This window comes from Cannabis sativa, chromosome 2 (assembly GCF_029168945.1).
Source record: "Cannabis sativa cultivar Pink pepper isolate KNU-18-1 chromosome 2, ASM2916894v1, whole genome shotgun sequence".
NCBI classification, from domain to species: Eukaryota; Viridiplantae; Streptophyta; class Magnoliopsida; order Rosales; family Cannabaceae; genus Cannabis; species Cannabis sativa.
In genome coordinates, this window is record NC_083602.1 from 5,777,838 (window position 1) to 5,794,365 (window position 16,528).

At 32.1% G+C, this 16,528-nt stretch overlaps 2 protein-coding genes and 1 long non-coding RNA gene across 7 annotated transcripts; all 3 read left to right on the top strand.

Moving 5' to 3' along the window:
* Positions 1-768: 768 nt before the first annotated feature.
* Positions 769-4,645, top strand: LOC115721067 (probable CCR4-associated factor 1 homolog 11). Its single transcript, XM_061109985.1, has 4 exons — positions 769-2,960; positions 3,055-3,147; positions 3,692-3,748; positions 3,842-4,645. The coding sequence occupies exon 1, from the start codon at positions 1,426-1,428 to the stop codon at positions 2,257-2,259; it is 834 nt and encodes a 277-aa protein (XP_060965968.1). The 5' UTR covers positions 769-1,425; the 3' UTR covers positions 2,260-2,960; positions 3,055-3,147; positions 3,692-3,748; positions 3,842-4,645.
* A 2,003-nt stretch (positions 4,646-6,648) lies between these two features.
* On the top strand, positions 6,649-10,080 carry LOC115720905 (putative pentatricopeptide repeat-containing protein At1g16830). 5 transcript variants are annotated; one of them, XM_030650114.2, is made up of 3 exons: positions 6,649-6,836; positions 6,942-9,527; positions 9,629-10,080. In XM_030650114.2, the coding sequence occupies exon 2, from the start codon at positions 6,946-6,948 to the stop codon at positions 8,959-8,961; it is 2,016 nt and encodes a 671-aa protein (XP_030505974.2). In that variant the 5' UTR covers positions 6,649-6,836; positions 6,942-6,945; the 3' UTR covers positions 8,962-9,527; positions 9,629-10,080. The 5 variants fall into 5 exon arrangements, with proteins under 5 accessions (XP_030505974.2, XP_030505972.2, XP_030505970.2 ...); XM_030650112.2 differs by having other exon boundaries at positions 6,650-9,366; positions 9,446-9,527; XM_030650110.2 differs by having other exon boundaries at positions 6,650-9,102; positions 9,258-9,527.
* A 711-nt stretch (positions 10,081-10,791) lies between these two features.
* Positions 10,792-11,581, top strand: LOC133034681 (uncharacterized). The gene is made up of 2 exons (XR_009686073.1): positions 10,792-10,902; positions 10,999-11,581. It is a non-coding gene; the product is annotated as an uncharacterized LOC133034681 (long non-coding RNA).
* The last annotated feature ends 4,947 nt before the right edge of the window (positions 11,582-16,528 follow it).

The window sequence follows — 16,528 nt, forward strand, 5'->3', positions numbered from 1 at the left end:
TAATTTTTTAAAAGACAATATTTTTGTTAGTGGGACTATAGCCCCCACATTGTTAGGAGTAGGTCCGTCCCTGTTTCTTTTATTAGTTTTTTATTTTAATTTCTTTTTTTTTTAACTCATATTTATGTTTTAGCAATTTTAAATTATAATAAGTTGTTCAGGAGAAAAAAAAAACAGAGAGAGATTACACATTCGTATAGGGAAAAAAAAGAAAGAAAAAGGCAGATAAAATAAATTTTTATATATCTTAATTTAGTTTTATTTATTTAAATTAGGATTGGACATCTGTATCGAGTTTGATCTGAACCGGTCCAGTTTGATCGGGCTTGGCCAAACTGAAAAATTAAAAAAAAAAATTGTTCAGTGCAGGCAGGTCAGGTTGAACCCGATGGATCTTTTAGGCGGGTTTTGAGTTTGATTTTTTAGATCATTGAGTTTCGTGTTGGACTTGAACCTACTCGCAAACCTGGTAAAGTTATTTAATTTTTCATATTTTACATAACACACGATACATTACACATAACTCTAAAAAAATGAGATAATTACATAAAGTATTATTTTTTGTAAAAATTTTACATTTTTTTACGTGAGTTTTTTTTTTTTTTTTATATATATTTTTACGGTGTACTATAAAAATAACAAAAAAAAAGTACATAAAAGTAACAGAAAAATAACATTCAGACAATATCAAAATAATATTAAAAAATAACATACAAATAATGAAAAATCAATCAAAAATTAAGAAGAGTAACATAAAATTACATCAAAACGCCGTATTTTATGTAAATAAAATTATAAAAATCGCAAAAAATATTTAAAAAATTAACCTAAAAAATCCCTCTCAGCCACAAGCAACCCAGTCACTCCAATTTCTCTCTCTCCTCGATACATAACACTTATATTTAGTAATACTATATAATTTTTAATTTTTATTTTACAGTATATACTACATTTTTATTTTTATTTTACAGTATATAAAATTTGGGTTAAAGAAAAAAAAAGCAAATTATCTGTATTTATTAACAAACTCACTAGAGAGTATTAATTGGGATAAGGGAGAGTACTTTGGGAAGGATAGGATTTTATATATATTGATTCTGTAAATCAATTAATGCTCAAACAAACGAAGTTTTGGTAAGTATCCGTTAAATATGTGCTGGCAAAATATGATGACGTGGAGTAATTTAAGTGGCGGGAAACAAAAAGGGAAACGCTAAGTACATTTCTTCTCATTAAACTTGATGGTCACGAATTCAAAATCCAACCTTTAAATACAACTTCCCTCCTTACCATTACAGCAACGGCTATTTCTCTCTCTACATCCTTCTTCTTCTTCGTTTTCTTACACTAGAGCTCCTTACGATTACAGCTACAGCTCTTTCTCTCTCTACATAGTTCTTCGTTTTCTTACACTAGCTCTCTTCAATGGCAATAGCGACAGCAATCACTCAAGTAGTCATCCGAGAGGTATGGAGAGAAAATCTCCTTGAAGAGTTTCAACTGATCGGGAAATTGATTCACGATCGTTATCGTTACATTTCATTCGATACTGAGTTTCCAGGCTGTGTATTTCGACCTCCAACAATCCCCAATCGCCATTACAAAATTCACCCCATTGATCAGTACCGACTGATCAAACAGAATGTGGATATTCTCAATCTCATCCAATTGGGTCTCACCCTTACCGATTCCGACGGTAACTTTCCTGACCTCGGCGGCCAAACATCGGTGGTTTGGCAATTTAACTTCTGTGATTTCGACATAAACCGCCATAGGTGCGCACTAGATTCTATAGATTTGTTAAAGAAACAGGGGATAGATTTCGAGAGAAATCTCACCCACGGAATCAACTCTGCCCACTTTGCTAATCTGATGTACCACTATAGGCTCGTGTTCAACAGAGATATTACATGGATTACCTTCCACAGTGCCTATGATTTTGGGTATTTGGTAAAGATTCTTACTGGTTGTTTCCTTCCTCACTTTTTGCCTGATTTTCTATATCTCGTGAGCCACTTCTTTGGTCAAAATGTGTATGACATGAAGTACATGATGGGTTTTTTTCCTGGTCTGTATGGTGGTTTGGAAAGTCTGGCTAGTACATTGCAGATCGTAAGGGAAGTTGGGTTGAGCCATCAGGCTGGTTCGGATAGTTTGCTCACATGGAGGACTTTTCAAAAGATGAGATTGACCTGTTTTGACTCTGATCAAAAGGAGTTGAGGAAGTATGCTGGTGTTTTGTATGGCTTAAAAATTTGAGTGCCTCACTCTAGTTTATATGAATATGAATATAGATAAGATAGGATATATACATATATTACTGATTAATGTAGTAGTATCTTTTGTAAAGTAATATAGCTAAGACCTCTTCAAGCAATTTTGAATTATGGTTATAAATACTATTTTGTTTGACTTAATTGATGATTTGGACTTATTATGATCAGTTTTTCCTTTTTTTTACTGTTACTATATTTTATGCTTTTGGATAATACTTGGTACTTTTAGATTAATTAAACATTTCAGAAGGTAAGATTGACCTGTTTTGACTCTGATGAAAAGTAGTTGACAAAGTATGTTGGTGTTTTCTATGGCTTTGAAATTTGCTGTGCTTCACTCTAGTTTAATGTAAGCAATTTTGATTTGTGATTATAAATACTAGTTTTGTTGACTTAATTGGTAATTATGACTTAAAGATCAGTGCGTTTTTCAAGACATGCAAAACAAAAATACTGCTACTATGCTTTTGGATCATAGTTGGTACTTTTGGATTTATTAAATCCTATTGAATAAAAAAAAGTCAACGTAATTTGGAGGGTAAAGTAATGACAATAGTGAATGTTTCATGCCAAAAATGCTATTTTGTGAATCAAAGGTGTTTGGTTGGAGAGAGAGGAAAGGCCAAAAATGTTTGAGAGGCTTGACCTAAGGAGGCTTGGCTCAACAATCTCACTTCTCTTGAGGTGTGTCATTCAAATCTCCTTATTTCTATGTGGTAGAGTGAAAGTTATGTAAGCTAGTACTGAGATGAAAGGGGTACTTTCTGTTTGATTTCAGGGTTTGAAGCTGTGTACAAATTTGAGATGGTTATCAGTCACGGAGAACAAATTGGAGAGCTTGAAAGGAATTGAACCACTTACTCAGTTCACTGTAAGTGTAGCTTTTTACTTTAATATTGTTCACCCCTATTGGCTATGCTTTCCACTTGTAATTTTCAGTCATCCTTTTTACAACAGAGTGTTAAAATAAATGGCAATGATCGATGTGGAAGTATTCATGAATGTTTGAACAGATTAGATTGAACAATGTTGATTAATGCCACTTCAGTGTTTCTTTCTGGTTTGGTTGGTTCTATTGTGAGATCTTAATATCTTATGCTTTGTGTTATTTGGCCATAAGAGATTTTAGTACAAGTGATTCTACTTGAGGAATTTTTTTCTTCTCTGTTTTTATTATTGAATTATGAGTTAACAAGAGTACTATGGACTGTGTTTTTGCTACTGTACTCACCTGCTGCAACTTACATGAGGCTCTATTAACTCGTGTTGTTGATATGTAAACATTTAATATACTTTCTTATGACAATGATGTTGATACAGTAGAGTATCATTGATGATATGACAATGCATAAGTGGCCTCTTTGCATATATCCTTCACTTCCTGTCTTCCTATTTCTTACCACTATTTTCATCAGTTATACAGAACTTAGATTTGGGATATAATCGCTGACCGTGAAATATCAGTGAAGAAGGTACAAGTCATCATCTTATTTTCACTATTTCATCTCTGTTTCAACGTATGGTGCCTTGTTAACTTGATTCTTACAAAAACAACTCTATTGCAGATCAAAAATACATTCCCAAACTTGCATGTGTTCAATGCGAAACCAATGAACCAACGCACCAAGAATGACTTGGATTCTTCTGTTGCTGCTGACAAAGATCCAGAAACTCAAACATGTCAACCGCAAGAACTCTAAAGATTCTGTCGCGGATCAGGATAGTCCAAGTGATTTTGTTACGAGAGACACCAAAATCCTGATCTGGAAAGAAGTTTGGTGAAGAAACTACCAAAAACATCAAAGACAAAAGGGAGTGACCCGGATGTTATTGATGACAGTGAGGCTTCATTCATGGAGCTTCTATCAAGTGTTGGTGAAGAAGTTCCCGACTACAAAAGGGAAAAGAAGTTTGGTGACAAGTCTGGAGGTGTCATAGTAACCTTCCCAAGTAAGACGAAGAAAGCCAAATCCCAAAGTACAGGTTTTGTCTTAAGTCTCTCACCCCAAGTTGAAGTTGGAATCGGTGGCCCGTGGCGTGGCCCCTCAACATGGGGTCATTAGTGGTCAATCTATTTCTCGTTACTCATTTTGTGTACAGTATTTTAGTAACTACAATATTCACTTTTGGTTCTAGTTTTTCTTTTCTTTTTCATGTATATATTTTGATTAATAGTTATAGTGTTTTTTTTTTCTTATAAGTAAAATAGCTGTAGTGTTGAAAACACAATAATGGGATATGATGAAAAATATTATGAAAGGGTTGTAATTTGAGTATTTTTCTAATATTGTGAAAAATATTGTAAATTATATACTTAATTGTGAAATACAACTCATATTCTCTGATAATAACTTTACTTTCTCTTTGGTATATCTCTGATAAATTATTATATAAATTGTGAACTACAACTACAAATAATTTAGTTTAAGTTTTGAATTGAATGCCATTTTTTTAACTGGGTATGAACTAAATTTAATTTACTATTCAAGCTCAAAAAATATTAATTATAAAAAAAAGTCCAAACAATGTTAAAAATAAAAAAAGGGCATTTTTAAAAATTAAATTTCATTTCAGTCCATAAATTAAACATTCAGGCTCAACCCAATAGGACCAGAACCCAACTACACCCAACCCGAAAAAGCCCGACCCAATACCCGACACACCCGAACACTTGAAAATCGGGTTCGGTTGTGCATTTCCAAGACCCAAAGCCCAAAAACCCGAACCCGAAACCCCAAAAACCCAAAAACCCGACCCGCGTGCAGCCATATACTCTTCTCCACCATTATTTGCCAAAAAGCCCATTATCAGACCCCCAATGTTCTCTTCTCTTCTTTTCCCACTATCACCGAACCCCTGAGCTTAGAAAACCCTCTGCCCACCTTCACTCACATCTCATCATCATCCTCGACTTTTCTTCACTTGAACCACGACCTCATCACCATCTTCACATGAACCCAGCTATACCAGTCCCAACTCGCCTAGTTTATTATCATACTATTAAAGTTGGCAAAAAATTATGATCATATCATGTATTATTTTAGAGAAAAAAAAAATAAAGGAGTTAAAAATAAATAAATAATAATTCTATATGTGCTACTTCATGATAACTGTTGCCTTGGATTTTTTCCAAAATATGTGGCCGCAGCTGCGTATGACACGTGGATTACAAGGACACCTCACCACAAGTTTAGCTAAGTCATATATAGACGGGCAAGTGCACTTCAGAGGGTGAGTCCCCGGAGAGGCACATAAGGCATGTCTCTCCTCTCCGGGAGAAGGAGAACCTGTTCGAACAGTCACTTCGCATTTAATGCAGCATGGGAAAAACATCTTGGAACACCCATAAGAGGACATGACAGATAGCGTAAACCTCGTTTATGGCGATTACACGATAATCAAGGGGCTAGTGACGACTCCATTATGAAAAATCACATCAATCAAGGAAGGATAAAGATTACTCTTACCTAAATTCCTATGATACCTGCGACATAGGTCATGTATGCCCTATTTTATATCTCTTGGAAACTTGTGCACATACATTGTTGGCACTCAAAGACAAGTGATCCTTTTTTAGTTATCCTTACAAAACTCTATAAATACCCCTGAACAAAATGGAAAGGGGGATCGATCGAAAAAACAAGAGAGAGAGAACTCACCAAGAACATTCTCTATATAAGAACTCTCATTAATACAAAAGACTTGTGGACTACGACTCATTAATGCCCGAATCATGTAAAAACCACCTGCATTAATTATTCCAAAGCTCTCATCATTATCTCATTTAATTGGTTGTCGAAAACCTCGGTCACCAATAACGAAATAAACTACAACAAACTATTACTATCAGATTAAAAATTAAAGGTTTAAAAAATACACTTATGAAAGTAAAAAAGTGATACTCCCACCTAAAAAAAATCTTATATATTATATATACCAAAACAACAACTCATATATAATTTAGTTCATTCTAATTTCACTTATGAGAGTAAAAGTGATGTTCCCACCTAAAAAGAATCTTATATATACCAAAACAACAACCCATATATAATTTAGTTCATTCTAATTTAATTTTTTTCCATAGTTTAATCTGATTTGGTCAAGTGTCAAACCAACATAAATTTCATCTCACTAATCAAAACAAGGTTATATTTTTTTTATACTTGGTTCATTTTTTGATAGGGTTTATGCAAATACTTTATTAATATAATTTCTGTTGATGCTAAATAATATGTGCAATTTTAGTAATGAGTCCAACAATTCTTTTGATCATCACCAAATGAATTTTTTTTTTTTTTTAAAACTAATAATAATAAAAATATATATAAAAGGCCGGGTCAGGACTGACCTGCTTTGGCCGGGCCGGGCTGGGCTTGACCCGCCAGACTAAATGAAGTGGTAGGACCGGGCCAGATCGTGCCAAAAAGGTATTGGGGCAGGGTCGGATCCATGCCGGTCGGGCCCAACCCGGCCCGATTGGTATTCCTGCGTTTTGTGTTTTCATTTCTTCCCCAGTCTCTCTGCAGCTAAGTTTAATCTCTCTGAGTCTCTGTGACTGAGGTGTGTCATTCACTTCTCCATATTTTCTTGTTTGCTAAAATGGAGTCTACCACCTTATCCTGCTATTCCTTCTTTTTTTACGTTTCAATATATCCTCCATTTTAGGGGGATGCCGTCGCTTTCAACTTTCCGGGCAAAGAAAATGTTGTGGCGGCATTCATGGAAGGCACCCCAAAAAATGATGTTTTCATTGCTACCCTTTATGTCAAATCGTTACCTGTCATCGCAAAAGGTATGTGCAACTCACACTACCCATAAAATTTTCAGGGAAAATCTTGATCGAGAAGATTTTCTCGACGGGAGGAAAGTTACTCTAAGTTATTGTTCGGTACATTCCACATTATTGAATTGTTCATCTGATTTGATTTCCTTGAGTTTCTTCTTGTGGTGTGCCAAAAAGCCTAGTTTTTTTCATGATAGAGTAACCATTGAGCATATGGTTGGAGTGGTAAGCCGTCTTGTGGAAAGGTACAAAACAGTGAAAAGGATTGTTTGGGAGCTGGAGAATATTGGGTCTCTTGCTAAAGCTAGTACGTTTTTGCTTTTGTTGAGGATTTGTTGGAATGGAGGGATGAATAATTTGGTACTTGAGGTGTTCGATGAAATGTCTAGCAATGGTTTTACACCAAACACATTTGCACGCAATGCTATCATTGATGTGTTGTTCAAAACTGGTCATGTTGAGTCAGCTATTAAAGTTTGGAGGGAAACTGAAGCCCCTAATTTTTTGACCTTTAATATTGCATTGTGTAATTTGTGTAGTTTGAAAGAATTGTTTCTTGTTACAGAGACTTTTAGGAAGATGTTACGAATGGGGTTTTATCTGAATTTGGAGACGTATGAAAAGATATTAAGTTGCTTTTGTAAAGTGGGTAAGTTAGTTGAAGCATATCAAGTATTGGGTCTAATGATTGCTTTTGGAGTCCCTGTGTCTATAAATATTTGGAGTATACTGATTGATGGGTTTTGTAGACTGAGAAGATTTGATATGGCAATAGAATTGTTAGGAAAGATGGTTGGGGCTGGTTTATCTCCTACTGTTGTAACATATACAAGTTTAATAAGAGGATTTTTGAAATCCAATATGGTTAATGATGCTTTAATTATATTACACCTAATGGAATCTAGAGGGTTCAGTCCTGATTTGGTTCTTTGTAATGTACTACTTGACCGATTTACAAAGTTGGGGAGATATGACGATGCCATTGATGTTTTTGATGATATGTTGAAACGAAAAATAGCCCCAGATTGTTACACTTTTTGTTCTTTGTTATCCCCATTATGTTTATCTGGGAGGTTTTCTCTTGTGCTGAAGTTAGTCTCTGGACTTGTAGTTGAAGCTGACCAAAAGTTATGTAACTCACTTTTAAGTTACTTTTGTAAGGCTGGGTTTCCATGCCTTGCTATTAAGTTGTATGACGATATGCAAGACAGAGGTTTACAGCCAGACGAGTATACTTTTGCGGCTTTACTAAGTGGGCTGTGTAGATCAAGAAGAATTGACCAAGCTATTAATGTGTACCACTGGATTTTGCTGAACTACCACACTCAAGATCCTCATATCCATACAATAGTTGTCGATGGGCTAATAAAAGCAGGGAAGTCTCATGGAGCCATTAGAGCATTTAGGAAGGTAGTTGAAGATGGCTACCCACTTGATGTTGTATCATATACGGTGGCTATCCATGGACTTTTAAGGGGTGGTAGAACTGAAGAGGTTTGGTCATTGTATAGCCAGATGAAGGAGGTTGGTATAGCTCCTAATGTATATACATATAATATAATGCTCTGTGGTTTCTGTAAAGAGAAAGATAACAGAAAGGTACAATGGATACTAGAAGAAATGATTGCTGCAAGGATAGAACTGAACTATGGTAATTTCAGCCGATTATGTAGTTTCTTCTGTAGTTCATACCATTCTAATTCTATTATTGGCCAATTAATCAAGATGAAAGATTTGGGTTTGATGCCGGCCAAAGCCGTACATATATTAAATCGGCATGTCCAAGTTGTCAAGGTAGATGAGGATAATATCAAGATTGTGGATGGTAATTTGGATGACAATCTACTTGTTGACACCTCAGGCTCTGAAGACCTTTCTGATGTGGCTGCTTTAATGGCTTGAGGAGTAATCAGTGAAGAAGATTATTATGGCTTGAGGAGTAATCAGCCAAGATTTTAAAGCCACTTCAATGTTTCTTTCTGGTTTGGTTCTATTGTGAGCACCTAATATCTTATGCTTTTAGTACAAGTGATTCTACTTGAGGTATTTTTTTCTACTCTCTTTTTATTATTGAATTATGAGTTAACAAAAGTACCATGGACTGTGTTTTTGCTATTGTACTCACCTGCTGCAACTTACATAGGCTCTATTAATTTGAATGTCATTTCATGTCTTTTTCATATTGTTTATTTTTACAGTTACTTTTGTGGAAGCGTTTGAAAATTGTAATAGTATCAAAATTCCACTAAGTATATCATATATTGCTGTTTCTACCATCCTTAAATGTTCTGAGCACAATTTTTTTTGGTAATATTCTCTCAACATTCATGATCTAACGGTAAATAAGATTTGGATTTGATGACTTGGTTTTCTTTTTGTCAATCAGGTCTTAAATGCAGGCAAGAATAAGCTTAAGTCTATGAATGAGGCCTGATCAATTACATCTTTACGAGCAATAATTTTTAATGGTGAGCTTTTAGAAGTATTGAACTCTGTTTTGTAAAGGTTTATAGGTTTTCTGTTCTAGCCGCATTTCTCATCAATAATTTTCTCATTTTTCTCTTTGCAGATAATGAAATTAGTTCAATTTGCCAGCTTGATCAAATGAAAGAATTGAACACGATTGGTATTACTATACATTATCTGTTATTCATTTTAGCTCTCTCTCTCTCTCTCTCTCTCTCTCTCTCTCTCTCTCTCTCTCTCTCTCTCTCTCTCTCTGCTTATTCTTGAAATGAGAGTAAAACATTAAATACCTACTGTAATGATAGCAAAATCAATCTGTAGTTAATGACAAAATTTGAACCCTGAAAACATTTTAGAAGCATCTCTTATTTGGTTAAGAACTTTGCATTCGCCTTGGCGTTCAAAGTACTAAAACAAATCAACTGGTTTTTGTGGTGTTAAATGATGTTGATACAGTAGAGTATCATTGATGATATGACAATGCATAAGTGGGTTGGGTGAGATTGATGGTCTCTCAGACCAAGTTTTGGTATAATGTATGGTGGAAACAGTGCTTCGATGTCTCTTTGCATATATCCTTCACTTCCTGTCTTCCTATCTCTAACGTTTGATGAAGTATTATCTGAATTAGTTATTGATTAGAAATATAATTGTGAACTTCTTTTGGGGATTGTCTTGCAGTTCTATTGAAAAACCCAACTGGTGAAATTGGCGACTCTTTGATAATTGTAAAATCTTTGACAAAGGTGTGTGGTTTTAACTTCTTAATTCAAATGTATATCTCGGCAATATTCCTTGATATTTAACGAATGTTGAAAAGCTTGAACTTCTTCTTGTTTCCATCTTTCTCTTTCTTATTGCCAGAGTTTTGTGTTGAACTAAAAGAGCTGAGATTGTCTCATAATGATATCAAGGTATATTTTCTGTTTGCTAATTATCTTTTCTGAAATTATGAATTATTTTATTTTTCTCACGAGACTATAAGAATTTACCACCTTTCATTCCATGTCTTTTCTTTTTGGCTGAATTTTTTTCTTTAATCATGGAGTCCCTAATTCTCTTTCTTTACGTGTGTGCCCTGTTCAGAGTCTTCCAGTTGAGTTGGCATACAACAAGGATACACAGAACTTAGATTTGGGATATAATGCTATCACAACATAACCAGATGTTAAGGTTGACATTTGAAGCTGGAGCATTCTTTCTTCATATACATACAATTTATGTATTTTCCCCTTTATGGTATAGTTTTTGGAAAAACATCTTACTCTGGAATTACTTTCCCTGCTGAAATTGCAGGTCCTTAAATCTTTTGTTAGCCTGAAAAATCTGAATTTCGAAGGGAACCCTATTGCTGACAATGAGAAATCAGTGAAAAAGGTCTAGTCATTATTTTATTTTTACTATTTCATCTCTTTTTCAACGTACTATGCCTGCCTTGTCAACTTGATTCTTACAAAAACAACTCTATTGCAGATCAAAAAACTTTCCCAAACTTGCATGTGTTCAATGCGAAACCAACGAACAAATGCACCAAGAATGAATTGGATTTTTCCGTTGCCGCTGACAAAGATCCAGAAACTCAAACAGAAGGAATGAGAGATCATGTCAACCGCAAGAACTCTAAAGATTCGGTCTTGGATCAAGATAGTCCAAGTGATTTTGTTAGAAAGTGAAGGGGAAAAAAGATGGAACAAGAGACGATAATGCAGCCGAAGTTCCTTCTCACAATTATGAGAAGAGACATCACGTCAAGGCTAAGAAATCGAAACACCAAAATCCTGAGCTGGAAAGAAAGTCGAAACAGGAAAGTGAAGAACAGATCGACAAGCTGCAAAATAGAGAAAGATGATGCCAAGGTGAAGAAACTACCAAAAAAATCAAAGACAAAAGGGAGTGACCTGGATGTTATTGATGACAGTGAGGCTTCATTCTTGGAGCTTCATATTTTTACCCTTTTATGGTATATATTGCAATTAATTTTTTTATTCATTTTTTTTGTCAAATCAATAAGTAGATCTAAATCATTATTTATCAATATTATAATGCTTTAAATTGGTTAAAATTCAATGAGTTTCCAGAGAGTGAGGATCTGATTTAGATTCATTGTGGTGCTCCATACGTGTCGTGAGCTCTATATCGTTACCAGATTGTTTTCTTTTAGTATAGACTTGAATTTGTTTTTCTTTATTCTCAGGTATTTGTCATGTGTTTTATTTCATTACCAGATCATTTCCTTTTCTTATAGAGTTGAATTTCTTTGTTCTGTGTATTTACAAAATTGTACTAGTGGTTTGGTCATAAATTTCGATTTAGGAATTGATTTTGATGAATGGGATATTATTGACAAATTAATTAAAAACTCTAAGGGAGAGTTTGGTACGAGGTATTCAAGATAATTTAATTATAGGAAATATAATAAAGAAGAACATGATTGTATGAAAATGTGTAAATTGTATTTGGTTGTGTAGGATAATATGTAATCATATTATGGTAAATTGAATTGTTTGGTTGTTTTAAAATAAAAAATATTTTTTTATATGTATTTAATGCTAATTATACATAACATAAAAATCAAATATTTATTGTTAAAGAAATATATCTATTAATTAGTAAATATTAAATTTTATTGTATTTTTTATTAATTAAATTGAACATTTGCATATATTTTATTAGTATGTCATTTTTTGTATTTGCTATGTTATTTATGTACACCATCTACATAAAATTTATGTGTAAAATATATATATTATTGCAATAACATAAAAATAATTCAATTTTTTTTTTTTAAAACAATCTCACAAACTAAAGATATATCTTTTTTTTTAAAAAAAAAAAAACTGAAGAGATATTATAACATTTTTTTATAATAAATAATAGGCTAATTAGCAATTTTCTTCCTGAACTTTGACATATACCAAATCATACTCTCTGGATTTTTTTGGCCGTTAAAAATTCTCCCTAAACTATTGAGATTGTTAGATTTAAGGATTTTTGTCTAATTTTATTCAATTTTACTATTTCAGTGATTGTTTATGTACTAAGACATGCTCCCCAGACTTTGATATCTACCAAATTATGTTACTCAAACTTTGATATGTACTAAATCATGTCCCTAAACTTTCATCTATGTTATAATTTTTTTTACAAAAATTAGACAAAAGTCCTTAACTTTAACAATATTAATAGTTCAGGGGAATTTTTAACGTCCAAAAAAATTCAAGGGCCATAATTTAGTACATGTCAAAGTTCGGGAGAAAAATTACTAATTAGCCTAAATAATAATATATATTAATGTTATTTAAGTTTATTTATTAATTTAAACATATTATTCAAATTAATATGATGGAAGGAAATAATTAAACCCATATTTCTTTAAAGAGTGAGCATTACTCTCCTAAAAAGTAGTTATATTAGAGAATAATATTTCAAGATTTAAACCTCAAAACAAACATGTTAATATTTTACATTACCATTGTTACGTAGTCCTAACCCATTACAAACATCTCCTAATACTATGAGTGAAATAGTGGTTTTTTTTTTCTTTTCATATACATGCAATATTTTGGAATTAAAAATTAGTCATAAGTTACACATTAGTTTCAGTATAAAAATTCACATTTATTTAAAATTTAAATTCTTTTAGTTGAATTTCACATTAAAACCAGATATTTTCAAATGTTTACTTATTTGATTTGTTTTTAGAATTTAAAACAAGAAAAAATAACTATAAAATAATTCTATTTAAAAATATATTTGTAAGTTATATACATATAAAAAATATAAATATTTATTTATTTACTAAACTGTAAATTAATCAATAATTATTACAAATAAAAATTAAAAATACTTATTTATATATATATATATTAAAAATTAAAGAAACCTGTATTGTATATTATTCACAAAATGAGTTAAAAAAGATATATTTAATTATTTAATATTTTTTTGTGCATAATGTATAATATAAATTATTTGTATACATGTACATTTAATAATGAGGTCTCTAATTGTTCAAAAAAAAAAAATAATGTGGTCTCTAATATGCGCTGTACGAATTACATAATAATAACATACAAATAAAAAATCATATCTGTCATAAAAAATAAAACATATAAAAATGTTGTTGTGTATTGTTTCCAAAACATATATAGCTCACTCTCTCAAACAAAATAAATAAATAAATAAAATAAAAAACTGAATAGATAGCTACTATATGAGGCCCTATAAATTTAAGTAGATATGAGCCATATATTTTGAGAGATATGAGGGACCTGGTTTTGTCAAGTGACAAACATACATACATATATAATTTCCAAGAGCAGTTGTTGGAGATGGATGATATATATCATGCTGTTGCAATGTGTTTTTGTTTGGTTTTTTCTTGGTTGTGCTTAGACCACTTAGTTGGGTCTAGTTGGTTTTTATATATATGCTTGTTTCATTCTCTTTGTTTAAATAAGATCATTGCATATATATATATAATAAACATGAATTATTCATGTGGGGTTATGAATAATTTACACAAATTTGTCCTTTAACAATATGCCAAGAATCTTATTTATATGATTAAGCTGAAAGACAAGTTTTCAACTTTAGCAAAAACTTTATTGCATTACAATTTACAAGATATATTAGGATTTAAACCTTTTCTTTATCTAAGTTTGTTGAAAAATCGAGGGCCAACATGCAAATTTACTTTAAAGGAAAAAACAAAGAAAAACAAACAAAAGTCATATGTTTATCAAATTAAATCTAAAAAAGTATTAATCAAATAATAAATATAACCATATATAATATAAATAGCTACTTATAAACTAACTCACACACTCCCTTCAAGTTAGTATACATATTAATCATGTCTAAGTTTAATATTATTGTAGACTAAAAAATTATAAATGGGATCCTCTATTTTATTAATGACAGATTAGACCTTATATATTTTAAAATAGTACAAAATAATATTATAAACTTAATTTTTATCAATTTTGTTTTTCAACATAACTAGTTCCAAACCAGTTTCTAACATAAATAGATGCAAAATATATAAATAGTGTGGTCATAACAATAAATATCAATATCAATAAATATCAATAAAGATATGCCTGGTGCTATTCTAATCGAGATGTAGAATATTACACATGGCTCGAACTCGTTAAATCTCGGTGTTATCTTCTCCTTGATTTACCGCTTTAACTCATTATTCGGTTCTTGTGATTCTTTGATAGTATTCTTCTTGATTGCGTGTTCGTTGATTTGGTATTCTTTCATCGTAAGCCATTAATTGATTCACAACACATGCTTATCACCATGGCCAACCAAATTCTCTAAAATAGCTAAAAAGCTAAAATAGAACTCTCAACTATTTTTATGGTTGTTGCTCAATTCATGCTTCCTACTTTAGTTAGTATTTGATTATCTTAATAATATTTTATAATTTGAATTCGTCAACTATAAATTAATTTTATAATATAATAAAAAAGTAACAATACTTTTGATTAAAATATTATTAAAAAATTTTAGCAAAAAAGTAAGGAACTCCGTATATTTAGAAAATTTCTTATCCATTCTCTATTATAGAGTCATTTTTGTAGGGAAATTTACATGTTATACTAACCCAAATTCCAATATTTATGTAAGTTTCCCTTTTTTGTATGGTTGAAGCTCATATTTTCAAGTTTCACTTTCTATTTTAACTAAGGAATGTGTTTATAGCATGATTGGAGATACTCTTAGTGACAATAAATAAAAAATAATAATATATTAAATACAAAATAAGTAATTTTGCGCATGTCACTTATTACCAGGCGACACATTACATGCTATCTTCTCTGTCTCTCAATACTCTCTGATGATACCTAAAATTATCAAAACATCTCAAAACCTCTCAAACGTAATTTTCATCAATTAAACATACTGTTGAAAAATCATGTATAACAGTCTTATACTTCAAAACTCACATCAAATTCAAATTTCAATGGTAACTGTTATTTACCAAATTTATAACTCCCAATATGTTACAAGGATTTTTATCATGTTACTTAACCGTAGTAAGAGCACGAAAAATTGAGCATTTTTTTTTATTCAACCTTTCTTATTAAGGTTGGCCAAGACGTTGAAATCTTTTGATTTATTTATTTTATTGAATATTATTTTGTTTAAAATAATAATATACCATATATAGTGTGAATGCTTGGATTTAATGAGTTTCAATTATGCTAATTTGCATAAGCGTTAACTTTTGCACTTTACAAACTCGATTATCAAATGGATCATGTCAATTTAAGAATTATAATTTATAAATTTAAGAATGAAACTGAAACTGTTTTGCTAATCTCCATATATTCAAAGTATTGGAGAACATTGTCTCACATGGATTAAATGTAAAAGTATTGAGCCATATATAAGAACATGGACTACTCCACTCATTGCCAATTAGTTTTGAATGGAACCCCATGATTCTCAACATGGTATCAGAGCCATATCCCTAGCGGGCTTTCGATCCACACATATTCAGATTGTTAGCCAGCCGCACGAGATCCAGATGGTGCGAAGACGCTTGAGATCCAAACAAAAATAAGCGAGCAAATGGCAGGGCCTGTGATAAGGTGATTCAAGATTGGTGAGCAAAAATAGCCACCATCTTGAGGGGGATATTGGAGAACTTTGTCCCACATGGATTAAATGTAAAAGTATTGAGCCATATATAAGAACATGGACTACTCCACTCATTGCCAATTAGTTTTGATGGAACCCCATGATTCTCAACATGGTATCAGAGCCATATCCCTTGCGGGCAAGTGATCATATCCGATCCGCACCTATACAGATAGTGACCATGTTCACTCTGATACGGTTCAACATTGATGAGCAAAAAATAGCCATCATCTTGAGGGGTAATATTGTGGACAATGTCCCACATGAAATAAATGGTAGAGAATTGAGCCATATATAAGAACATGGGCTACTCCACTCATTGCCAATTAGTTTTGAGATGGAACCTCAT

Excerpts from the sequence above, each read along its gene's own strand:
- LOC115721067 (XM_061109985.1), top strand. The coding sequence starts at position 1,426 with ATGGCAATAGCGACAGCAATCACTCAAGTAGTCATCCGAGAGGTATGG.
- LOC115720905 (XM_030650114.2), top strand. The coding sequence starts at position 6,946 with ATGCCGTCGCTTTCAACTTTCCGGGCAAAGAAAATGTTGTGGCGGCAT.